This window comes from Podarcis filfolensis, assembly GCF_964270895.1.
Source record: "Podarcis filfolensis genome assembly, chromosome: 2".
Lineage (NCBI taxonomy): Eukaryota > Metazoa > Chordata > Lepidosauria > Squamata > Lacertidae > Podarcis > Podarcis filfolensis.
In genome coordinates, this window is record NC_139605.1 from 113,675,021 (window position 1) to 113,701,411 (window position 26,391).

Below are 26,391 nucleotides of genomic sequence, written 5' to 3' on the forward strand. Positions count from 1 at the left end.
AAATCTGAGTGCTTTGTTTATCTCCTGTCTGCCAGGTTACCTGTTTAATGGTCACTTGACTGGACTGCCTGGGGAGCCTGGCCAGTCTTTTGTAATGATAAATACTTAGTTCCTGAGCCAGGTCACAGGCTCACACCCTATTCATATCTTAAATGTGCCCTTATGACAGGATTTGTGAAGGAAAAGACAATGGGGAGGCTTTTCCATTTTCCTTTGACCTTGCAGAGAAAACATTTGCTCAGTTTGGGATCAAAAATGGCTTCAGGTCGGTCTTCCTGCGCTGATCTATGTACGTGCTTGGTTGGTACACTTATGAACATTTAACATATATCTAAGACCTCAAAATTCCTATCACAGTGGGTATGGACATTGTTGCTGAGGGCCGCCAAATAAGGCCTTGAGGGCCACTTGCGGCCCGCGGGCTGCATGTTGGACCACCCTGAACTAGCAGTAGCTGATTCACTCAGGGGTGGTGCGCCTCGTTGCGCCACTTGAGGTGATGCAGGAACATGTCTCCTTCTCGTTGCCACCCCACTGCTGGTGCCCGCGTTGCACAGCAGCACCCACAAAGTGCTGGCAGCAGCTTCCGGAGAATTCTCGCCAGAAGCGAGGTGGGTGCTTCACCCTGCCTCATGAGGAGGCCCGGGCCTGGATTCCCTACTATGGAGAACATTTGTTATGGAGGATGCTGAAATTCCTGAAAGATCAACTCAAGCAGGTCCTTCTCTCTGGTGGACTATGCAGAACTGGCAAAATTGGCACACAAACTACGGGACAAGGATAATTGTGACTTTAAAGAGGAATGGGAACCTTTTACAAAGTATTTAAAGATGCAACAAAGTGAACTGGACTCCTTAGCAGGCTTTGAATAAACACTCACAAACTTTTTATTGATAATAACCAGTCAGATAAATTAATACAATCTTGTAACATGCAGAGAATAGCATTTATAGAGAAACCAGAGATTGCAACTGAGGGAAGTCGGGGGGGGGGGTGGACCGAGGGAAGTCGGGGGGGGGGTGTTTTATGGGGGGAGAGTGGGGAAAGTGGGGGGGATTAACGATGATATGTTTTAAGATATGTTTTGTTTAAATTCCTAATAAAAATATTTTTAAAAAGCAGGTCCTTCTCTCTGTGTGCAAAACTGGGAATACTACAAAACATATATTGAATATGTGCAGCAATTCATTACTTATTTTCCTCTCAAGTGAAACTGCACGTTAATAAAAATCAGCTTTTTTTTTTTACAATGTGGTGGAACTAGCAAAAGATGGACAACGTTATGACTTAGCTCAAGGGTCACCAGTTGGTCATCTGTCCTGTAGATCAGGGATGGAGAGCCTGTGGAGGGCCATAGCCCCACTATATGGCATCTCCAAGTGCACCTTTTCATTTCTTTTCATATACAGTGGTACCTCGGGTTACATACGCTTCGGGTTACATACGCTTCAGGTTACAGACTCCGCTAATCCAGAAATAGTGCTTCGGGTTAAGAACTTTGCTTCAGGATGAGAACAGAAATCGTGCTCCGGCAGCGCGGCAGCAGCAGGAGGCCCCATTAGCTAAAGTGGTGCTTCAGGTTAAAAACAGTTTCAGGTTAAGAACGGACCACCAGAATGAATTAAGTACTTAACCCGAGGAACCACTGTAAATGAGTGACTGCCATTCTCCACTACGGGGAGAAGTAAAGCACTCAGAACTGTGTTGAGGCCCAAACCTGCTCTCAGTCACTCACACTACGTAGTGTGACAGAGGCCTTGGTGGGATGAGTGTCCACTGTGTCTCTATAGAAGTGTTTCCCAAACTTGGGTCTCCAGCTGTTTTTGGACTACAACTCCCATCATCCCAAGCTAGCAGGACCAGTGGTCAGAGATGATGGGAATTGTAGTTCACACTTGATCTTAGCCAAAAGGCCGAGAAGCGATGATGGGAATTGTAGTTCAAAAACAGCTGGAGAACCAAAGTTTGGGAAGCACTGCTCTATAGGCACAGAGTGGACAGGCTTTTGAAATATGCAGGAGTTCTTTGCAAATCTCTCTTTACACACACACACACACACACACACACACACACTCCTTACACACACACATGCACACACACACACACAGACACTCCTTCCATCCATCAAATTGATGGGCACTTTGCTAGCAACCTAATGATTAACCCTGTTGACTTTGCAGCCCTGTGATCTGAGAAGAGGAGGAGGAGATCCTTTGGTGGCAGGCAGTGCGGGGAGGAAGTAGGTGTGGCAGTCAGAAACTGCTGAGCGCAAGCAGGAGGGTGCAGAAGAGACAAACCATGGACAGCTCCTGCTGAGCTGGATCAACCTCCTTGCTCTTTTTGTTCTAACCCTGGGCTACGTTGGAGAAAAGGCTTGGGTGTGCGACTGCGAGAGCTGTGGGACGTCTCCCTGTTCAGGGGGTGAGTAGGAACCTGCCTTGGCATTTTATTCACAGTGCATGGCTCCCTCCCGGCCAACTTCATTCTTGCTTGCAAAGTAGGAGACTCTGCGGCTTTCTCAGGGCTTTGCACACCAGGGCCTGATACCTCTTTCCCCCCACCCCACCCCCCCGCTGGCTAGTTAAATAGGAAATCTACATCCTTGAAACATTGTTTGTTTTCTGGGCAGGCATCCTCTCTGTGTTATTACAAAAAGCAGCCCTCTCCCCTTCAGGGAGACGGCTTCTGTCTGTAGGAAATCCCCCTGTAAAGTCTGCCTTGTTCCTGATTTGGAGAGGAAATGTGCCGAAAAACTTATTCTAATCCCCAATCTCCAGTGCTCCTTGGGAGGCACTGCCAAGACAAAGACATTTTCTTCTTTGTTTGCGGACACGGAAGTTTCAAAGAAAAACAAAACAAGAGTTGGCAGAGGAAGAAAAGAGGTGGAGAACACAGAAAGGTATATGTTGGGGGTGGGGACACACAGGGCAGCTCTTAGAACTGGACTGTGTTTCATTTACCCCAAAGAGGGGGTTTGAGGTTCAAGCTTGCCTGAAACTCTTCTCTTTAAGGCCGCAGTTGCATGGGGGGCATGGTAAAAGCACTCTGCATGTTCCCAGAGACACATTTTATGTGGGACGCGGGTGGCGCTGTGGGTTAAACCACAGAGCCTAGGACTTGCCAATCAGAAGGTTGGCGGTTCGAATCCCCTCAACGGGGTGAGCTCCCGTTGCTCGGTCCCTGCTCCTACCAACCTAGCAGTTTGAAAGCACGTCAAAGTGCAAGTAGATAAATAGGTACTGCTCTGGCGGGAAGGTAAACGGCGTTTCTGTGCGCTGCTCTGGTTAGCCAGAAGCGGCTTAGTCATGCTGGCCACATGACCTGGAAGCTGTACACCGGCTCCCTCGGCCAATAAAGCGAGATGAGCGCCGCAACCCCAGAGTCGGTTATGACTGGACCTAACGGTCAGGAGCCCCTTTACCTTTACCTTTACAGGGTGCAGTTGCATGGGGGGCATGGTAAAAGCACTCTGCATGTTCCCAGAGACACTTTATATTATTTTTATGGCTGCTGGATGAAGAGTAATTTCTTAGGCAGATGACTAAGAGTCCAGGATGTTCAGGGGACTGGACAGGGTCCCCTGGCAGCTGGAGACCTCTTGGAGAAGGTGATACCCCTGAACCTGAGGGGAGGGGGGCAAATATGCATGTGTTGCAGATTGCAGATTAGAAAGAGAGAGAACAAGAGAGAGCATACTGTGATTTGGCTGAAGGCATGTTGAGTTGCAGAGTCTCTCTCTTGGAATCCGATGTGGGTAGTGGATCTTCCGCCTTCAAGACATACCTACTCATAATGTTTGTCTCCACATGTGTTCTGCTTGTATGCTTGTACATGAGGCAAATATTACAAAAATGCCAGAAATCTCTAGTGCTCTCTCATAACATCCCCCCCCCCAACCTTAAACTGAAGCAGCAATATCCCTGGAACTTTGCCTATTGGAGAATGTGCAAGACTTATTCACATATTCCTGGAATCAGCTTTGGCACTGAAAAGGGATTCTGGGGCTGAGTGCTGGCAAACCTTATACTCCAGCACTAGATACTGCCAGCTGAACACAGAAAGTAGTGCTTTCCCACCTCTACTGTTGGAAGAAGGTGTGACCCAGTGAAGGGAGGGAAGAAATCTGAATTGTTTTTTAGGAGCCCTTTGCACTGGACTCAGGGTGTTTCCAGACCCTTGATTTGGGTGAGATCCAGTCATAAACCAGCAATATCAGCTTGTATAATTAAAGCTAATTTGGAGCTCTTGTGCAACAAACCCGCTGCCCTAGAAGGTTGGGCTTTTTGCAATAAGGAAAGTGACAGTAAAACGCACAGAAAAACATTGCTTGACACAATGTTGCCTAACCTCCCTGCAAACAGATCAGAATAAATGCTCAGTAAATAGCCAAGGTCCTCTAATCTCCCTGTAAACAAATCAGGATGAATGCTCAATAAACAGGTTGTCTGGAAGGTAAGTCAGTTGCAGGGGGGAGATTTTTGCAAGTACAGTGGTACCTCAGGTTAAGAACTTAATTTGTTCTCTAGGTCCGTTCTTAACCTGAAACTGTTCTTAACCTGAGGTACCACTTTAGCTAATGGGGCCTCTCGCTGCTGCTGTGCCGCTGCCACGCAATTTCTGTTCTCATCCTGAAGCAAAGTTCTTAACTTGAGGTACTATTTCTGGGTTAGCAGAGTCTGTAACCTGAAGCGTCTGTAACCTGAGGTACCACTGTGACTAATTTTCACCTTTAGGTTCCACTGAATGCAGTGGGAACAACAGTGGCTTCTCATGCAGGCTTAAAAAGATGAAGCAAAGCATTCTACAGATTCAGGGCCCAATAACAGCAATACTATCTCCAATTTGTAGGAATGGGCAAAGATGTCAAATCCAGTTTTTCTTGATTTCTCACTTTTCCAATCTTAGGTTCCTTTCTCCACATTTCCACATCAGTTTGAATTCTTTCTAAAGTCCTTATGAAAATTCATCAGCATTTTAGAGTGAGTTTCTCCTAGTGTGATTTTTTTATGCAACTTTGCACAATATGCACATTTTTGCAAAAACATTCCCCCAGTGTAATTCATTGTTGTATGTTCCTTTCTCTAATATATGCACAGTTTACCCTGGTGTGTGCATTTCTTGGCTGGAGAACTACACTGCAAAAATTTGGAGAAGTGCAAATTTTGAAGCGTGGCTGTGTTTGAGTTCACATATTGCTTCAGTAAATGCAAATTAGGTAGGTTCACCTATAGATGCAAATGCAATTACATTTCTTTCCCCATCCCTGCCAATTTGGCACAGTGGTGATACTGTATTTGTGAACAGAAACAATCACAGGGGAAAGGTGATACCAACCATCTGGAGGCAAATGACTTGTTAAAATAGTACCCACCAATGAATGAATGTTTATCTTTGTTGACTTCCCATAAGTCACTCCATTTCTTCAAGCAGGAAATCCTTCTCCCCGCCCCCATCCCAGTCCCTTGTCAAATATTTAGATGCCCCTGGCACCCATTGTCTGCAACCTGCTAAACATGCACTTGGCTTCTGTGACTCTTGGAGATCACTGTGACTGTGGGTTGCTAAGTGTGTGAGCACCCTGGCCTGGCGGAGATTGTCAGTGCCCCTTCCTGGGTTCCAACTCCCATCATTCCTGCCCATGCTGGCTAGGGGTTGACAGGAGGTGAAGTCTAGCAATACAGTGGTACCTCAGGTTAAGTACTTAATTCGTTGTGGAGGTCCGCCCTTAACCTGAAACTGTTCTTAACCTGAAGCACCACTTTAGCTAATGGGGCCTCCTGCTGCCGCCACCGCGCCGCTGGAGCACGATTTCTGTTCTCATCCTGAAGCAAAGTTCTTAACCTGAAGCACTATTTCTGGGTTAGCGGAGTCTGTAACCTGAAGCGTATGTAACCTGAAGCGTATGTAAGCTGAGGTACCACTGTATCTGGTTCTCCATCCTTGCTCTAGGTGCCTAAACAAACCCCACACCTTTCCCTTGGCTCTGACCTAACCTGGGGCTAGACAAAAGGCTTTTGCCACCTCCCCGTTCCAGACCACTCAGAATCTCACCCTTGAAGACAGGAAAATGAGCACAGGAGGAAGAGCTGAGGGGCTCCACCGCCTCCCAGAATATGCCATCCATGGCACTCTTGTCATTCTGCCTAGTGGTAGGATTGGCCCTGGGCCCAAGCAGTAGACATTTGACACAAACTTGGCTAGGAGCTGAAGAGATCATAGTTCAGTGGTACAGCATGTGCTGTGCATGCAGGAGGTCCTCACGACATCTCCCCTTAAGGGATGTCATATGGTAGGACTGGGAAAGGTGTGGGAGGCACCGTAGCACACGGTCCGAAGTACAAGGGGTGGGGAAAGGTTACCACCTGGGAAACCTAGAGTACAGTCATGAGTCAGAGTAAACCAGGGATGGAGAACCTGTGGTCTTCCAGCTGTTGTTGGACTCCAGGTCCCATCAGCCCTCAGCCAGAGTGGCCAAAGGTCAGGGATGGTGGGAGTAGGGGGTCCAGCAACATTTGGAGGGTGCAAGTCTTCCACCTCTCAAGTAGACCCCACTGAACTAGACGGAGGCGATGATCTGACTTGATATAATGCAGGGACATCCAACTCCCGATAGACTGCGATCTACTCGCAGTAGAAGAAAGCTGGCGGTAATCTAGATTGTTGAGCTTTTTTTAGGAAGCTAAACTTGTTGAGCTTTTGGGGGAAATCCAAAGCTTCTGCCAACCTAGCAGTTCGAAAGCACACCAGTGCAAGTAGATAAATAGGTACCGCTGTTGCAGGAAGGAAAACAGCATTTCCATGCGCTCTGGCTTCCGTCCAGATGTCCCATTGCCCCAGAAGCGGTTTAGTCATGCTGGCCACATGACCTGGAAAGCTGTCTGTGGCTCCCTTGGCCTAAAGCGAGATGAGCGCCATACCTCATAGTTGCCTTTGACTTGGCTTAACGGTTAAGGGGTCATTTACCTTTTTTACCTTTACCTCTGCATGTGTACTGTGGCACTATTATAATTTGTATACCACCCTTCATCTGAAGATCACAGGGTGACTCACAACATACAAACACAAAATGAAACCACAATATACATAATAAAACAAAAACAAAACAATAACATCCCCTCCCACAGACACATTTAAAAGGCCATAGGATGTTAATCAGTCAAATGCCTGGTTGAAGAGAACTGTTTTCGCCTGGCACCTAAACATATGTGATGAAGGTGCCAAGCGAACCTACTTGGGGTGAGTGCATTCCACAAACGAGGAGCCACCACAGAAAAGGCCCATACCCATGTTACCACCCTCCGGACCTATTGTGGGGGAGGCACCCAAAGAAGGGCCTCAGGTTGTGGTCACAGGGTCCGGGTTGGTTCATAAGTATCTTCAACTTTTAAAGGTTTGGTGCAGTTCAGCTGTGAGAGGAGGCAGATAGCAGTAGCATGGCTATTTCTTGCTGCATCTGGAGAACAGCAGCTGGTGGGAGCAGGAAAGAGTGTGAAGAGGAAAGAATGTTGCCACAGCTGTAGCTGGTTTCCAAGGAGAAAAGCCTATTTATTTGGGTGCTGCCATTGGTGGTTGGTTGCTGCTGGCAGGCCAGCCTTGGTGGGGCAACCCCAAAGGAGTGACCGAGGGTGTGACAAAGGCAAGGGGTATCCTCTAGGCTATTGGCTGCGGATGGGCTTGCTCCTAGGTGAGAAATTGGTGGGGATGTGAGTTAACCTGCCTTGCAAGTGCAGTGCTGGGGAGCTCTGTCTGTGATGGTGATGAGAGCATAGAAGCAGCTCATCAAGACAAAAACAGTATATTTTGTGATTTTGCTATCTTACCCCACGACGGGGTGAGCTCCCGTTGCTCGGTCCCAGCACCTGCCAACCTAGCAGTTCGAAAGCACATCAAAGTGCAAGTAGATAAATAGGTACCACTCTGGTGGGAAGGTAAACGGCGTTTCCGTGTGCTGCTCTGGTTCACCAGAAGCGGCTTAGTCATGCTGGCCACATGACCCGGAAGCTGTACGCTGGCTCCCTTGGCCAATAAAGTGAGATGAGCGCCGCAACCCCAGAGTCGGTCATGACTGGACCTAATGGTCAGGGATCCCTTTACCTTTATTGTTTAACTTCCCATTTATTTATTGCATTTTTATTGTGTCTTTCTGTTGTGTTTGTGTTTCCTGCTTTGGGGGTCCTTTGAGCCAGATAAACCATAGCATAACATAACTTGCAAAGGTGCAAGCGTTTCGGTTGCAAATTGGGTACAGATGGCTACCTTATCACCCAAGTCGTCATTCGTATCCTCTTTTGAACCAACCTTAATACAGTATACCAATAGAGTGAACATAAAACTGCTCGCTTCAGATATGAACTTTATTCAAGCAGGACTGATAAGGATGTTGAGATTTTATGGTGGTGGTGCAGAGTCCATGGGCAGCCTTATAAATCAAAGGTGAAGGTTGGGTGTTTTATAAAGTGCAATAAATGTTGGTGGTGTTTAATTTTATTTTTTAAAAAGAAGCTGATGTTCTACTGATCTCCTGATCTTAATGACGGGGGGAGGGGCTTTAACAAGAGGGAACTATTATATACAGATGCAAGATTTGGTGCAAATCCAAATAGAGTTAGTGTAAGCAAGATGATGGTGCTTCAGAGCAATTACTAATTTATTAGGCACATTTAAATACTATGCCCCATTCTCAGAGGGAAAGCACTGTAGTGTAGAAGTTACTAGAGTAGAGGTTCATGGATCGTGCATGGGCAAAGTTTGCTGCCATGACTGCCTGTGACTTCACATTGAATGTACATAGCATGAACACGCCTATGCAGTTTTCATGTGTGATGATCAGCAGGTGGGTTGCATGCTACATCTTGCACAGAGCTGCTTTCCACCTAGGGGGTTTGTGAAGTGGTACCCCGTGTCATTTACACACAGTTTGTCTCTCAGTGCCCTCGTGCCGTTCTTGACTCATGCATTTTCCATTATGTGCATGCTTCATTCTGCTGAGTTTGATGGAAGGGGCATAGATCAGCAGCTGAGCACGGGCTTTTCATGCTGAAAGTCCCAGGTTCAGTCCCTGAAATCTCCAGCTAAATGGATCTCAGGCTGGGAAAGATCCCTGCTTGAGATACTCCAGAGCACTTTTTAGTTGTAAACTGGGCTTCATGGGAGATCAATGGTCTGATTCAGGGCTTGTCCACACTTGCACTTGTCTCATGCTTAGAAAACATGGGTCCAAGCTGTTTTCTGCTTGACCCGCACTTTCTAGGCACAGGTTCGAGCCATTTCCCCCTTGGCCCACTCTTTCCCCAGGGAAAACAAGTTCTTTAGGTCAGAACAAACATACATACTGTATTTTTCCGTGTATAAGACTAGGGTTTTTTTTAACGAAAAAATTAAGTTTAAAATTGGGACTCTTCTTATACACAGGTCGTGCTGAGGGGTGTTTTCTTAATTTGGAGTCCCCCAAAATAGGGGGCATCTTATACATGGGGGCGTCTTATACACCGAAAAATATGGTGTGTGTGTGTGTCTGTGTGTACACACAGACACACATACTCACTGTACTTTGTACAGCTAAATAAATTAATAAACCACTCCTATTCAATAGGCGTTCTTCTCCCATGCCACCTCTCATATCACGAATTAAGCTCTGTGAGTAAAAAAAAGAAAAGAAAAACAGAGTAATCCTGCATGTACTTTTTGATACTACCATTCAAGATATATCAGATGGGTTCAGAGGAGGACAACCAAGCGCAGTAATTGTTTGGAATGCAAAAGCTGCTGGAAAATTCAGAGGGGACAGATAGTGTTCCACCATCTGGGAAAGGAGTTAACTTTTCCAATAGTGTAGGCTGCTGCAGTCTGAAGCACAACCACTAATTGTTTTCTGTCAACAGTGAGGGCAAAGCAAAGATGGGCTTAAATTAAAGGAAGACAAGATTTCCTACCCATAAGAATACCTGGGAATTGGGACAAGTGGCCGGAGGAAGTTCTGGTTTTCACCCTTAGATGATATGTTATAAATAGGCTGAATGAAACAGCTGACAGGAATACCTGGGGGCAAACAACATGAGCAGCACACACTGACACAAACAACCCCTACTCCTCCACCATTGCTCAGAAGTGTGTCCTCCTGAAGCTGTTATTCATTTAAATGCAACCATTTGTGAGGAAAGTAATTCTTATCCAAGGTAGCCTTTGTGAAGTGAAAATATCAATATAGATTTTTGTGGAACTTCCTACAAATGCGACATTGTTTCAGTGTATTTGAGTCCCTCATTATCAAAAGAATAGTTTAAAAATTAATACAGTGGTACCTCGGGTTACAGACGCTTCAGGTTACAGACTCTGCTAACCCAGAAATAGTACCTCAGGTTAAGAACTTTGCTTCAGGATGAGAACAGAAATCGCACGGTGGCAGCATGGCGGCAGCGGGAGGCCCCCATTAGCTAAAGTGGTGCTTCAGGTTAAGAACAGTTTCAGGTTAAGAACAGACCTCCAGAATGAATTATGTTCTTAACCTGAGGTACCACTGTACTTGTTAACAAGTGGGATCTGCAACAAAATGTTGCAGCACTGTTTAGTGTTCCATCTTCTCCAGTATACTCTGTTCCATCACCCAGTGTCCCTCTTACCCGCTCCCCAAACAGTTAGCAATGAGCACATTTGGGGTGTGCACACATTCCCATTGACCCTGCATCTGGTGTGTTCCCACCGCTGGTTTGAGAAGTGGTGTGCACACACATCATAAACCGCAAGCCACACCTGCTCTGTCACTTTTTATGAAGTTCTACATTTTGATGTGTTTTCTTCCAAACCAGCTTCAATCAGAATTGGAAAGCACCACCCCACCAACCCCAACAACATCTGGAGCTGGAGAGCACCACATTTGCTGCTCCTGCATGGTTGCTATGTATATTATTTTCCTTCAAACAAAGCACGGCTGGGGAAGCTCTGTCCCTCCAGATGTTATTGGACTCCCATTAGCCCCAGGCAGCACGACCAGTGGTCAGGCATGATGGGAACTGTAGTCCAACAACATCTGAAGGGCCAAACGTTCCCTAGCCTTGGGTTGGTGTATTTTACTTAGACAAGGGAGGCCTGGGTTTGAATCCCTGTGGTCTTACAAGAACCAATGGGTAATAGCCAACATTTGCCATACTCAGAGTGTACACATTGAAATCAATGGGATCTGTGAGTGTTGGCTACCATCCCATATTATTACTTGTGTGTCTTGGGGAAGTTCTCGTGGGAAAGGGGGATATAAATCTGGTAAACAAAACAAATCTTATTGGAAGTATAAACCCCTTCATCCGACCGCCCTTGATTCATAGCTAATATCTAAATCGGACGCTGTTGCACTTGGGTCTGGCCTTGGAGCTTCTGATGGACATGTGGTTGGTCACTGTGAGAACAGGATGCTGGACTAGATGGGTTTTTGCCTGATCCAGCTGGTCTCTTCTCATGAGGACTTCAGATAAACCCCCAGCTTCCTCCCTAGTGTGAGCTTACAGTTTCTCTGGTCAGTAGCCACATAGTTAACATTGGTGTCCTCCCATGTGGCAGCCATAAGAAACCATGGCAGCCCACAATAAACAAGAAAAGCAGAAGAGAGACCCTTAAGACAACAAACTAGCCTAACCATTGCACCACAATGACTGTTAAGGCGAGAATCAAGTACACCTGGACAACCCAAGAGCTCTGGCTCTCAGTGCATCTATACCAGCTTCTGTTCCAAGTTTGGCTCCCCATAAATGGACTGAATACTAACCACTGGCCATATGCCTCTGTTTATTTACCCACCTACGTTAGGATGAGATGCTATCGCAGTTGGGCCTTCTGCTCTCACCTGGGAGATACAAAGGAGAAAGTACAGCATCCAGGCTGTTCAACTCCTTCCCGGCCATAAAGTTCTTTTATAGTCAGGCTAACGATCGTGCCGCTCACAGGAACTCCTCGATTAGTGCTGCTGATGCAGCTTCATTGAGTTTTCTTGCTGAGTCTACTCTGGGGGCAAACAGCAATTTAGTAGCTCAGACGACAACAGAATGCTTTGCTAAGGGATTGTTGGCCAGTGCCAGGAAAGAGTCTTCACTGGCTTCCCAGCTTCACCCTCAGCCAGAAGCATGACTAGCAGAAGCACAGCACTGCTAAGACTTTATGTGTGGCTCTGCAATCCAAATGCTCCAAGTGTCCTTTTTTCCCCAGGGACAGTCCTGGATTTACAGAAGGCAACCCAGTTTCTGATTTGATCCTAAAAACATCCCACTTTTCCTTAGGATGTCCCTATTTTCACTGAATAAACGTTGCAGGGTATGGAGTTATCTAAGGGACGCAGGTGGCGCTGTGGGTTAAACCACAGAGCCTAGGGCTTGCCGATCAGAAGGTCGGTGGTTCGAATCCCTGCGACGGGGTGAGCTTCCGTTGCTCGGTCCCTGCCCCTGCCAACCTAGCAGTTCAAAAGCACGTCAAAGGGCAAGTAGATAAATAGGTACCGCTCCGGTGGGAAGGTAAATGGCATTTCCGTGCGCTGCTCTGGTCATGTAGAAGTGGCTTAGTCATGCTGGCCACATGACCCGGAAGCTGTATGCCAGCTCCCTCGGCCAATAAAGCAAGATGAGCACTGCAACCCCAGAGTTGGCCACGGCTGGACCTAATGGTCAGGGGTCCCTTTACCTTTATGGAGTTTTCTGACCCCCGAGCTGCCTGAAGGCAACCCAGTATATGAAATTTTTCTTTGAATGTTTAATGTTTTATTATGTTTTTATATATGTTGGAAGCCACCCAGAATGGCTGGGGCAAGCCAGTCAGATGGGTGGTGTCTAAATAGTAAAATTATTTTTATGGAATGGGACGTCCCTATTTTCATTGGAGAAATGTTGGAGGGCATGCAATCGATTTTGGGGCTGTTGGTTTTTTGTTAGTACAATGCAACCGCTGAGATTGCAGGTTTAAGTGGAAGACTGGGACAGGAAGAGAGAAGCTCTTTAACCCTATTCCCAGGCACACACCTTTTTCTCCTTCTTATGCACACACATAAATGCACCATTTCCAGACTTTTGCAATCTTCAGGTGGGATTCAATCCCATAACAGCAAATTCAGGTTGTACAATTAAAGTTGAGTTGGGGGGGGTGGAGAAAGAAAGAAAGAAAGAAAGAAAGAAAGAAAGAAAGAAAGAAAGAAAGAAAGAAGCAGCAAGTTTTGAACCAGGGGTTTTCTGATTCATAGCTCAGAATCATAGCTCCTAAGCTACGCCATCTCTTATAAGTCACTGCCTCTCAGGTGAACTTATCTCTAAGGTAAAACTGCACCTTGGAGCCCCATAAAAGAAGGGCAGCAGGACACAAAGACATGCCTGCATTTAAAGCCCATTTAAAGCCCATTATTCCCCCTAAATATTCCTTAACACGGTCTGCCCTTTGCTGCTAGCTTGCATGACTTTTTAAAAAGATTAGACAAATCCATGGACATTTGCACCAGCGCCGAGGCAGCGGTGGTGCAAAGTTTGGGTTCTGAAACAAGTCACATTTGTGCAGCTTGCTCTTAGCCATGTTTACTTAGTCCCACTGGTTTTTAATGGGACTTACTTTCGAGTAAATGAAGCATAGGATTGCCAACTTAACTGCAGCCGTGAGTTTGGCTTGCGGGGAGGAAAGTACTCTCTTCTAGGTTAGACTTTGGAACTAGCCGTGAAGAGGTTAATACCACTGGGAAGAACCACCCCAGGCTTGCAAGGACACCAGTGACTCAGAGCAGGAAGTTGGGCCGCCAACAGCTGTCAGCTGGCCTAGGAATCAATGGCACCCGGCAGGATGGAAGGGTGGGGGTGGTCGGGAAGGCACTCAGCATCTCCTCACAAAGCACTTATGAGCTGACAACCTTTTAGCCTTCCCTGCATGTGCTTCCCTTATTGTTGCTGCTTCCCTTCATTACGGAGCAGCACAGACTGGATATTCAGAGTCATGCTTTGCTTTTGTGTTTAATTGAAGTAACACAGAGGCTCCATTCACAGCATTCATTTTGAACCCCGTGATACCACTTTAAGCAATCATGGCTACCCACTCCCCCCAAAGGGAGCTGTTCTCCTCTCCCAGAGCCGCAATTCCCTGAGTAGTTTGACAGCCAATGCCTCTTCTCATGGAACTCTGGGAATTGTAGCACTGTGGTGCTGCGCCCTGCCACATGTGCATTCACTGAATAAGGAAAATAGAGAGCCTGGACCCCTGACTATTTATTGCTTTGTTGCAAACAGAGAAGCTTAAGTAGAGGTAAAGGGGCACTCATGTAAAACAGCTGGTCTTTTAGTCTATGGGTGGATCTACACATAGGGGGAAAACGCTATAAATAAGTCAGAAATGTGATAGTTATAACGAAAGAAAAATATATATATGGAAAATTGTGTTTTAAAATTTTTTGCTCTCTGGCGCCATCTGGTGTTGCATGTTTATAGCACATTCAAATAGCTGTGTCTTTATTTATGTAGCTGAGTCCTATATCAGACCTACCAAAAAAAAAAGAGGGTGCTTTCAGACTGTCACTGTTTTTTTGGGTGGAAGAAAGTGATGGAAAGTGTGGGGCAGCACTTTCTTCAAAGCAATGCTGTCTAACCTCCCTGTAAACAATCCAATGTCGCATAATCTCCCTGCAAACAGATCAGGGGGTTGGACTAGGTGACCCTTGGGTCCCTTCCAACTCTAAGATTCTATGATTCTAGGTTGAATGCTCAATAAGCAAGACGCCTGGAGGCAATAAGAAAGAGAGAAAGATACTCTGTCCAGGCCTCGCCATTCCTCATCTTCACCCAACCAATAGCACTCTATTTCCCTGCTTATTCCAGCTGCCAAAAGCTGCTGTTTCTCAAATACAATCTGCCAAACAGACACTGGTCTTGAATCTCAACTCTGTGAGTGAGTGGCCCATTCTGGAAATGAACATACATAGCCATTAAAGAACATTTTAGCTGTTCTCTTGTGTCAAATCCCATCTGGAGCCACTTCTCATAAAACCGTCGTAATAGACCCACTCACACTAATCAGGCGGTAATCTCACTACATCGTAACAGGGAGGGTGCTTTCAGTTCATCTGAAACAAGATAATGGAACATAAAAACAGAAGCGGGGTCTCCAAGATATTTACTTAAACTGTAGCACACATTGTGGATTTCACCTCTGTTTATTTTCTCAATAATTAGATATTTCCCCCCCAAAATATCTAAGAGCAACTGTGACTGACCTGTGGCTTTCCAGATGTTGTCGGACTCCAAATCCCATCAACCGCCATCTAGCATAGATCATAGAACCATAGTTGGAAGTGACCCCAAGGATCATAAAGTCCAACTCCCTGCAATGCAGCTGGTCTTATGTACACAGTTGCTCTTGAAAGCAACACACACACACACACACACACACACACACACACACCCTTGTGTCTCTTGCATAATACAGTGGACCCTCCGGATATGAACTTAATTTGTCCAGGGGGTCCGTACTTACCCCAAAAACTCTGTATCCGGAGGCGCCGCTTCTGCGCATGCACACGGCACTATAGAGCGCTTCTGCACATGTGCGTGTGGCGAAACCCGGAAGTATACATTAAAGTATCCTTTAAATTACATTACCCGAAGGTAACGTAACCCGAGGTACCACTGTACCCATCTACAGCAAGGGCAAGGAATCCAGGGTCCTCCAGATGTTGTCGGATTCCAGATTCCATCAGCCCCAGTCAGCAAGGCCAAGGATGGTGAGCTACACTGTAGTGCAATAACATCTGGAGGTTTGCAGACTCACCGACCCTGCTGCATTGTTACTGGCTTTGTATGAGCCAAGAGTCTGTGGCAGCTTTTCACATGTCACTAAGGAGAGGTCTTTCTGGTTCTGTGGCAGCATTATCCGGATCTCACCTAGCTGTTCCATTGCCTTGCAGGTAGGCATTCGTGTCTGGAATTCCTGTCTCTCCCACAGCCATGGAGGCCGATACTGCAATTGACACCAGTAGGGTAGGAGATCTGGTGCTTCTGGACCCATTGACAGAAGATACGTTAATGCAGAATCTGGAGAAGCGCTTCCAACATAAGGAAATCTATGTAAGAGCGGCAGGGATTGGGGGGGTGGTGGTAACTGAACTGGGTGGCAGCCTTTCTAACTGGGGTGGAAGGATCGGTCAATTTTGGTGCTCTCTGTTTCTCATTTTTCAAATCTTAATTACATTTCTATGCACTTTGCAGCAATTTATGGTTCTCCCCCCCCTTTAATCCTCATGAAAATTCATTTGGACTCCGAACATTTCTCCGAACTCATTTTTATATGCAGTTTCACCAAACATATACACATTTTTGCAAGCAAATTCCCCTAATATAATGCGTTTTTTGTAAACATGGTTTCATTGGAGAACTGCATCGCAAAATTTGGATACGTGTGAATTTCAAAGGATGGCTGTATTTCAGTTCTCGTATTGCTTTGGAAAATGAAAATTTGACATATTAGGCATTATATACATACTGGTTTTGTCCTCCATCCCTATTTTTAACTTCAGAATGGGAAACATGAGGCACTGTACAGTATGACATGCACAGTCTGATCGTATGCATATTTTCTCCCGTCAGCTCCCTAGAGAACATGTATAGCTTTGCAGCCTAGGTGTATTTTTGTATAGAGAAATAGGCAACAACTATTGCAGCTCCTGTCCAGAGACACAGCTGACTGGCTGTGCAGGACGAAGCATGCCAACTTTCCAACAGGCTTCTGTAGCTGTGCCTTTCACAGTGAGTGACGATGCACATACATTATGAAGTTTGTGCCGTGAAAAGCTTCTCCTGTAGAGGACTTCCGGGTTAGCGCGATCGACTAATGGCGGATTCCCTCCGAGCTCCGGAGGGAATCTGCTCAGTAAGGGACGGGTCCTGTCGCGGCGGCGACGCGGGGACCCTCAGAAACCACAGGCACTGAAGCCTGTGGACCTGGTGACTCGGCGGGCACCATTTGCGCCCCCCCGACCCGCGAAGGAGCCTTTTTACAGGCTCCGGAACGGGGGACAGGGAGTGGCGCGGTGCTGTGAGTCGACTGCTTCCCCTACGGAGTGAAGCCGCATGCCATGGTCGGAGAGCACTGACTTCTTCCTTTGAACATTTGGACTAAAAGTAACAACCCGTGAGTAATACGGAAATTGGACTTTAAATTTCTTTTTCGGATTTGGCACGAGCGGGGAAGGCGCAAAGAGGAAGTCCGTCTCCCCGTCCTGTAAACATTTTAAAGCAAGGACTAGATAACTAAGGTTGAGAGAACACCTTCTTCTTGAGAGGATAAAAGTAATTAATTTCACGTTTTGGCAGTATAAGTGAATTTGCTGGAGGATAAGAGTTAATTTTGAGAGTGGAACCGTCACCCCCCCCCCCAGGACCCGGGAGCGATCCGTGAGAGAGCCTGTTGAAGAGACATAGAAGATTTTGACAGCTGTCAAACTAGCTGTCAAAGCTGGGGGAAAAAAGAGAACTTTGTTTTTGTTGCCTTTGCTGGTTATATTTGTTACATTCAGGGAATAAATGGTTGAAAATAAAGAGGAAAAGTTAATTTGACTTTTGGATTGGAACTGGAAGGAATACTAAGTAACCAGAACTCCTCTAGAGGGGGCTCTGGGACATTACAAGAATGGCTGCAAGTGGAAAAATACTGACTGAACTGGAAAAGGCTTTCCTTCTCCTGGGAAAGTTACAAGAACAAAGCAATGTTTTGGCTACAAATGTCACAACATTGAATGAAACAGTAAATAAACTTGCTGAATCTGGAAGGGACTTGACTCAAGTCTTTGAACAAAAGGTTTTTGTAGCTGAACTAAAAATCTTTGCAGCTGAAGAAGAAAAGAAATCTGAGAAATTTGAGAAAGTGGGGAAAGAGATATATGAAGATTTGGAGGGAAAGGAAGGAGGAGCTATAATGCTGCAGATGATTAAGGAGAGCCAGAGGCCTGTTAAGATGGATATAAAGGAAAATAAGAATGGGATCATGAAAATCTGGTTTGAATGGAAGAATGAGGAATGGAGAGATCTCCTCATGTGGAGATCTGAAGACTTATGGATTACAAACCTGACTAAAGTGGAAACTGGAGTTTCTGGGACATTTGGACTTAAAAGAAGTAAGAAACAAGATTTGGACTACACTTTTAAATATGGAGGTCTGGCTGGAAGAAATATGGACCTTATTGGGACAGAGCTTCTCCGAGATTTGGTGTTTAATATAAAGGACTATCAAAAAAACCGGCAGAGAGGAATTGAGAGAGAATTAAGAGCCTCGGACGTGAGGTCACCAGGCTGACTGCAGATTGACTGATGGACATTTGTTGGAGTTCGAAACCGGGAAAGGTGGGGAGTGGGGCTTTGGGAATCCAAAGGGTGTACAATTATATTTTGTTTTTATGTATTTTGTTTTGCTACTTATATTAAAATGGGGAACTCGTGAAAGGGAATTGGGGTCGACCTTAGAAAAAGATATTAAGAATAAGTACTGATGCATAAAGACTGAGGTTTATGTTAAAATTGGTTAATTAAATTGAATTAAATATAATAAGGTAAAATTTGGGGATAAGAACTTGCTGAACTAAAAATTGAATTGGAATACAAGAAGGTGAGGTGTGGGGAAGTCAAGGAAATATGTTATTGAAAGAAAGGAATGCAATTATATGTGTCTTTTTTATTTTTATTTTTTTTGTTTTTTCTTTATTTTTTGAAAATTTCAATAAATATCTTTAAAAAGAAAAGAAAAGAAAAGCTTCTCCTGTAGATTCCTGAAAAAGAAGCTGGGGTTTAAAGGCACAACAACAATACAGACCAAAGCAGCATTTCCTCCCCTGATCATTTGGCAATCCTCATCCCAGGGGATGGAGAAAGAGAGAGGTGGCGCTGTGGTAACAGAAGCAGGGGCCGAGGGAAAACAAGCTGGAGGAAAGTCAGCTGAGGGGGCAGCAGGAACTGACTCATTCATTTACTCAGCTTCAGCCCATTGAGGATTTGAACCCTGGTTTCGCAGGTCCTAGTCTATTATGATAACTACTACACCATACTGTCTCTGGTTAATTCAATACCTGAATTATGGGGAGGCAGAAAAGGCCCTGACCTCCTTACCTTTTTGTACTGGCCAGCTTAGCTACTTTTTTCAGAAGTGACAAGGGAGCATGACGTGTCTGAAGCTGGGAGAGGACTCAGGAGCTGGACTTGTGGGCAGTGGCGTAGCGTGGGGGGTGCAGGGGGGGCCGGCCGCACCGGGCGCAACATCTGGGGGGGCGTGCTCCCACTCGCAGCTCTCTGCCCCTACCTGGCTCACTCACTCTCTCTCACGGGTTAGGGGGCGCAAATTACTTGCCTTGCCCCGGGTGCTGACAACCCACGCTACGCCACTGCTTGTGGGTGTTTATTAAGGACACCCTACTCTTTCACCCCAATTTTGAGCACTGCCAGCATCTTGCTGTTCGTAATAGCAACATTCCTGCCTTGACAGACATACATCGGGAACGTGGTGATCTCCGTGAACCCGTACGAGCAGCTGCCCATTTACACGGAAGAGATAGTGGAGGAGTATAAGAACTGTAACTTCTTTGCGGTAAAACCCCACATGTAAGTGAGACCCCCAAGGGAGTTTGGCGTGTGTGTGTATGTGACAGCTTTGAAGAATGGGATGCTGGTAGCAAGCCAGCCAGCCTGCCCTTCTAATGTAAGGTTACCAGACGTCCCTGTTTCCTGGGGACAGTCCCTGGATTTACAAATCAGTCCCCATACAAAATCCATTGAAGTTGAAACATGTCCCTGGATTCATTGAAAAAAATCTGGTAACCTTATTCTAATGCTTCTTCACTGTGCCTACATAGCTATGCCATAGCAGATGATGCCTATCGCTCACTGAGAGACCAGGACAAAGACCAATGCATTCTTATCACTGGAGAGAGCGGGGCTGGCAAAACAGGTGAGTGAGAAAGGGTTATTCAAGGGAGGGAGGAGAACGTCATAAAACAGGGGTGGGAGACATGTGTGAGCTTCCGGATGTTGCTGAACTACAATTCCCATCAGCCCCCAGCGAGCATGGCCAATGGTTAGGGATGATGGGAGTTGTAGTCTAGCAACACATGGCAGGCCTTAGCAGAGTGGTGGGTTTATATAGTAATGTTGGCGCGTTTCTGTTTGGCTGCATCTACGCAGCTATAAAAAACACCCTGGGGAAAAACCCGTCTTAAAGCTCACAATGGAAAATTTCATAAGTTCCGATTTCAGCTCTACAGTGCCATCTGGTGTCACAGTGTTAAAACATATAACTACCGTATTTTTCTGTGTATAAGAGCCCCCCCCGGTATAAGACGCCCCCTATTTTTAGGGATTCCAATTTAAGAAAATAGGGGGGAGATTGCCCCGTGTATAAGATGACCCACAGACCCCATAATTTTAAAGTAAAAAGACCTAGTCTTATACACGGAAAAATACGGTACTTTCCCCCTAATGTAGCTGAGTCCTATGTAGTTTGTCAAGGTGACCAGCCTTCCCCAAACCGATGTCCAACTGATCACTAGTCATGCTGCTTGGGGCTGACAGAGGTTAGAGTCCAACAACATCTGGAGGGCAACAGAGGAAGTCTGCACTAGAGAGACTGATACGGCTTCATCTCATGTAACATGCTACTGTCAGGGGATGGCAGGATGCTGAAGAGTGAGCGCCAGGGGAAGTGGGGGCTGGAGTTTGACTTGGGAGAGGGGGCCAGTGGTCTGTGGGGACCTGTACCAGCCAGGAAGCAGGAGTCGGAGGCAGGGGGAAGCTTCAGAGCTGGAGGAAGAGGCAGGCCAGCCAAGTGAAGGTCTGGGTGCTCCCCACCCTCTGCTGAACCACTGTCTCCCAGAACCAGGAGGGGATTGAAGAGGGATGAGCAGAGAAAGTTTCCCTGCAGGCGTAGTCTCCAGCTGTGTGCACGCAGCCCATTGGGGGAAGATACATAAACTGGTGGAGGGGGAGTGGTTCCTAGTTGCTGAAACTGCTCCATAGGGCATGGACATTGGAACAGCTGCCTAGACACTAAGCGGGTGTGCATAGTTCTTGAGAGCTGTAGAAGTGAGTGTGATATCTTTGACAACAGTTAACTCTCTGCTGTGTGCATTCTTTGTCTGGGAAGTGCCCTTGACACTATCCAAAAATTACCACAGCCTGTGTTCCACCCGGTTCCCTCACCCCCAACCTTCTTGTTCACATAGACCAGTGTTTCCCCAATTTGGGTCTCCTGCTGGTTTTGGACTACAATTCCCATCGTCTCTGATCACTGGTCTTGCTAGTTAGGGATGGTAGGAGTCGTAGTCCAAAAACAACTGGAGACCCAAGTTTGGGAAACAATGACATAGACAAATATAAATAGGCTGTTCACAGCTGAAAATGCCCTCCTGCCTTGCATGAAATCCAACTACCGGTAAGTGCTTATGCAAACAATTATGCACACATCTCCAAACAAAAGTATAATCCAGAAGCGGGAACCTCTGGACCTAAGGCTTAATTAGGACTGCCAATCCTCTCCATTGGGCCTGCAAAGCCACTTTGGGCAAACCATATACACGTGCTAGTTATCTAACACTGAATGATACCTGCGGCAGGACACTTAAAGTGTATGGGATCTCTAATCTAAGCACTACAGTACTAAGATCAGCACTGAGGTTGGTGGAAATACTGCTTCTGACTCTTAAAGAATGGATCTCTTACCTCTAGTCCTCCTACTTTTCCTGTACCCTCAGAGGCCAGCAAGCTGATGATGTCATACGTGGCAGCTGTATGTGGGAAAGGGGAACAGGTGAATCGTGTCAAGGAACAGCTGCTGCAGTCGAACCCAGTACTGGAAGGTATGTACATGCTGATTTCTTCTCTGTGAATGGGATAAAGAGGGCTGCGTTCTGGGACAGGAAAGTACCAAGGCTCTTCTGCACTTTTGATAAGGATGCCTAATTGTACGCAGTTGTTGCTCATTACTTGTGAGGGATCCAGATGTCCCCACTGAAGCCAAAGCTTCTGTTGTATTTGCATTTGCTGTAGTTGGGCAAATGTTACAGCCACATATTGGACAGCGCCCGTGACGTTAGTGATACCAACTTGTCTTGGCCTTGGGCTTTTGAGAACCTTTGAGTTTTCATAATCTGTGGTCTAGCAAGTCCTTGAATTCTATACTATTCTATCCCTGTTTGTCCATTCCTGCCATGATACGTTGCCTCTACAATCTAGTCCAGAAGACCTCTTAACGTCATGGAGGAGGAGGCGTTTGGATTTGATATCCCGCTTTATCACTACCCTAAGGAGTCTCAAAGTGGCTAACATTCTCCTTTCCCTTCCTCCCCCACAACAAACACTCTGTGAGGTGAGTGGGGCTGAGAGACTTCAAAGAAGTGTGACTGGCCCAAGGTCACCCAGCAGCTGCATGTGGAGGAGTGGGGAAGCAAACCCAGTTCACCAGATTACGAGTCCACCACTCCTAACCACTACACCACACTGGCTCTCCACCACATGGAGGGGTGGGCAAGGCTTTCCTGGGTAAACGTGCAACTCTTTTAATGACCCTCTTCATCCCCTATTGCAGCCTTTGGAAACGCCAAAACCATTCGCAATGACAACTCCTCACGATTTGTAAGTATTTGCCGAGGAATGAATGTTTTGGGAGAGTTTGTGTCACAGCAAGAATTATGTCAAGCCACTTAAGAGGGTGGGATGGGAAGACAGAGCAAGAATTCTGGATTCAGATCTGCGCCTACATCAAAATTCCACAACTCAAATAGTATGCCAAGAAAAGATGATTGACGTGACCTGCATAAATGGTGTTAATCAAATGTCCAGGTAATATTCGCCTGTTTCACATCATTTATTGTTATTCTACTCTTCATGGAAATGAGAAAGCGTGCAGCCTTGCTTTCTGACTTGAAGAAATCTTGCTTGATGTGGTTGGTTGGGTGGATACAAAGGCATCTGTCAGGGCAAGAATACTGTTGTTTTTAAAATGAGAAATGCTGCTGTTTTGGAGGAGAGGCCATAGTTTTGCTTGACACTGTGGGAGAGAGGGAAAGATCTCCACTGAAACTGCTACTTGCTGCACTGGGGAAAGTAAACATGTCTCATGTAATTTGACCGTTGCTATCTGTCAATTTTAAATTGACACCAAGTCCCTATATCTGCACTGTAAATTAGGCTACTCTGAAGCAAAAATGAATTAAAAAATAGTAACTTAATTCCCAAAAGTGTGTGGACTCAGTATCACATCCTTCAGGGGTTACAGGCAGCTCATTTTGCTTCAACTGCTTTCCACATTCCCTTCTTCTCCTTAGGGCAAATACATGGATATTGAGTTTGACTTCAAGGGCGATCCTTTGGGTGGCGTCATCAGCAATTGTGAGTATGAGATACCAGACCCTGATAAAGTTTGTGAGAATTTATAAGGCACAAACGGGATTTCATCCTCTTGGCCAGTTGCTGGAACCAGAGGCTGCAACTCCCACCACACCTGACAATTGGCCATGCTGTCTGGGGCTAATGGGTGGTGGAGTCCAACGACATTGGAGAGCCATAGGTTCCCCAACCTTAAGACGCACACCTACATTTTAGTATCTAGTCAATGTTAGGGTTGCCATATTGCAAAAAAGAGGACACATTTGCCAACTTCTACATTTAACTCATTATCACTATGACGACTCTACCCATGAAAAAGAGGACATGTCCTGGGAAAAGAGGACACATGGCAACCCTAGAATGTGTGCTCTCCAGACGTTTTGGATTACAGGTCCCACCATCTCTGGCAATTGGCCTTGCTAGATGGGGCTGAGGAGAGTTGGACATCCCATTGGCTTCCCTGTCCAGCAACATCTTCAAGGCAGCAGGTTCTGTGTTTCTGTTTATCCTCAGATGCACATTGCCAGGCTACAAGATTTTTCAGGAGCCTAGGAATATCCAGAGACACTACAGATAGTAGCTTGGCCTTGATGGTGCCCATCCAACACTTACCTCTTTCATTTCCTCCTTCCATTTATTCTCAGACCTGCTAGAGAAATCCCGGGTGGTTCATCATGTCAAGGGCGAGAGGAATTTCCACATCTTCTACCAGCTGCTGTCTGGAGGCTCGGACGAGCTGCTCAGTACGTCTTTCATCCATGGGGCCCATAGCTGTCAACCATCCCTTATTTGGCGGGAAAGTCCCTTATCCCAGCGCTGTGTCCCATTGCTGTCCCTTATTGATGATGTCCCTTAAATTTCCCGGGTTTCAAAGGAAGCAGCTCCTCTCCCTCCCTCCCTGCTGGCCAGGGAGGAGGGAGGCTCCAACTGTGTTGCTTGGCTGCATTGCTCACCCAAAAAGGAGTCTAAGAACGACTGGGGGGGGTGGAGCTTGCATGCCTTGTGCCGATCAAATCGGCCGCGTTGCCTGGGGACTCATTTTTGCTCAGCGCTTCCCAGCAGAGAGGTGACGGTGGTTTCCCTTGCTGCATCCCCTTTGCCGGGTTGCTGTGCTGTGGGAACCACCACTTGAGGCTTCGTTTGGCTGCTGGCTGGGCTTTCTGCCTTTGGCTCGGAGGGGCTCAGAAGTTGAACATACCTGTGCTCTGAAAATCCCTTATTTTGGCTGCTGATCCCTTATTTTCAAGGCTGCTGGTCCCTTATTTTCAAATCTGTAAGTTGACAGCTATGACGGGGCCTAAAGCACACAATGGCAGAGTTAGAGGGCTGCATTCTAGGCCAAGTGTGTGTGGCCCCATTAGGGAAGAGAGCTCTGGCCATTTACTTCTGAGTGGGTGGTTGAGTCTTGCAAGTGGGGGGATCATAGCATCAGAATATGGCCTCCCTTAACACAGGGGTGGGGGGCTCTGTGAATAAAGGAGGGGTGAGAACCACAGAGGCCACGACAATGATTCCTCCTCTTCAACAGGGCAGCTGAAGCTGCAACGAGACTGCCGCCTTTATGGTTACCTCAACAGGGAGGCTTCAAGCCTGCACGGTATGGATGATGCCGCCAATTTCAGAGCTGTTCAGGTATGAGTTGTGCTGTGTGCCATAGTGGGGTCTGGGGTATAAATTGTACTGGTCTGTGAGTGGCAGAAGATGTAGTAGTGGTAGTAATGGTGATGATATTTGTCCTCATGTAACCTATATGCATGCAGCCATGAACAGGATGGAGTTTTCTGAAGACTTACATACCCTCCAACATTTCTCAGATGAAAATAGGGGTGTCCTGTTCCCATCTGACTGGGTTGCCCCAGCCACTCTGGGCGGCTTTCAACATACAGTGGTACCTCGGGTTACATACGCTTCAGGTTACATAGGCTTCAGGTTACAGACTCCGCTAACTCAGAAATAGTACCTCGGGTTAAGAACTTTGCTTCAGGATTAGAACAGAAATCGTGCTCCGGTGGTGTGGCGGCAGCGGGAGGCCCCAATAGCTAAAGTGGTGCTTCAGGTTAAGAACAGTTTCAGGTTAAGAACGGACCTCCAGAACGAATTAAGTTCTTAACCTGAGGTACCACTGTATATAAAAACATAATAAAATATTAAACATTTTTAAATAAACACTTTCCCTACACAGGGCTGCCTTTAGGTGTCTTCTAAAGGTTGTATAGTTACTTATCCTCATGGCTCGGGGGGTCGCATCACTCCATACCCTCCAACATTTCTCTGATGAAAATAGAAGAAGAAGAGGAGTTTGGATTTGATATCCTGCTTTATCACTACCCTAAGGAGTCTCAAAGAGGCTAACATTCTCCTTTCCCTTCCTCCCCCACAACAAACACTCTGTGAGATGAGTGGGGCTGAGAGACTTCAGAGAAGTGTGACTAGCCCAAGGTCACCCAGCAGCTGCATGTGGAGAAGCGGGGAATCGATCCCAGTTCACCAGATTACGAGTCTACCGCTCTTAACCACTATACCACACTGGCTCTCCATAGGGTCGTCCTATGGAAAAGTGGAACATTCTGGGATCAAATCAGAAACCAGGACGGCTTCTGTATATCTGGGACTGTCTCGGGAAAATAGGGACACTTGGAAGGTCTGGACTTAGGGCTCATTCACACTTCCATTTGCTCCATCAGTATTCCCCCAGGAAAACTTGCATTTTAGCACTGAATCGGAACAAATGGCAATTGGGGTTTCCACATATTGCTATTTGTTCCAATTTAGCGCTAAAGAGCAGGTTTTCTGGGGTAAAGCAACAGGGCAGAGGCAGAACTGCTCAGACCCTTGCCTAGAAAACATAGGATAGGACAACTGCTGGACCCATGCTCTCTAGGCATGGGAATAAGCAGAAGTGTGGACTAGCTCTTTGCAGAACCCAAGGTGTATAGAAGTACAAATGAGAGACATAGAGAACACCACAACAGGAAGTATGAGCAGGGCCGGCTCAAGACATTCTGTCACCTGAGGCAAACCACAAAAT

At 46.4% G+C, this 26,391-nt stretch overlaps 1 protein-coding gene across 1 annotated transcript in view; it reads left to right on the forward strand.

Annotated features, from left to right (window-relative positions):
• Positions 1 to 2,215: 2,215 nt before the first annotated feature.
• LOC310755847 (unconventional myosin-Ia-like) overlaps positions 2,216 to 26,391 on the forward strand; it is a 57,360-nt gene continuing 33,184 nt past the window's right edge. The window contains exons 1-9 of the mRNA XM_083599192.1: positions 2,216 to 2,421; positions 15,908 to 16,067; positions 19,471 to 19,586; positions 19,838 to 19,932; positions 21,731 to 21,835; positions 22,564 to 22,610; positions 23,303 to 23,366; positions 24,008 to 24,106; positions 24,892 to 24,995. Coding sequence (XP_083455318.1) covers positions 15,948 to 16,067; positions 19,471 to 19,586; positions 19,838 to 19,932; positions 21,731 to 21,835; positions 22,564 to 22,610; positions 23,303 to 23,366; positions 24,008 to 24,106; positions 24,892 to 24,995 — 750 coding nt within the window. The 5' untranslated portion in view covers positions 2,216 to 2,421; positions 15,908 to 15,947. The remainder of the gene's footprint in view (positions 2,422 to 15,907; positions 16,068 to 19,470; positions 19,587 to 19,837; positions 19,933 to 21,730; positions 21,836 to 22,563; positions 22,611 to 23,302; positions 23,367 to 24,007; positions 24,107 to 24,891; positions 24,996 to 26,391) is intronic.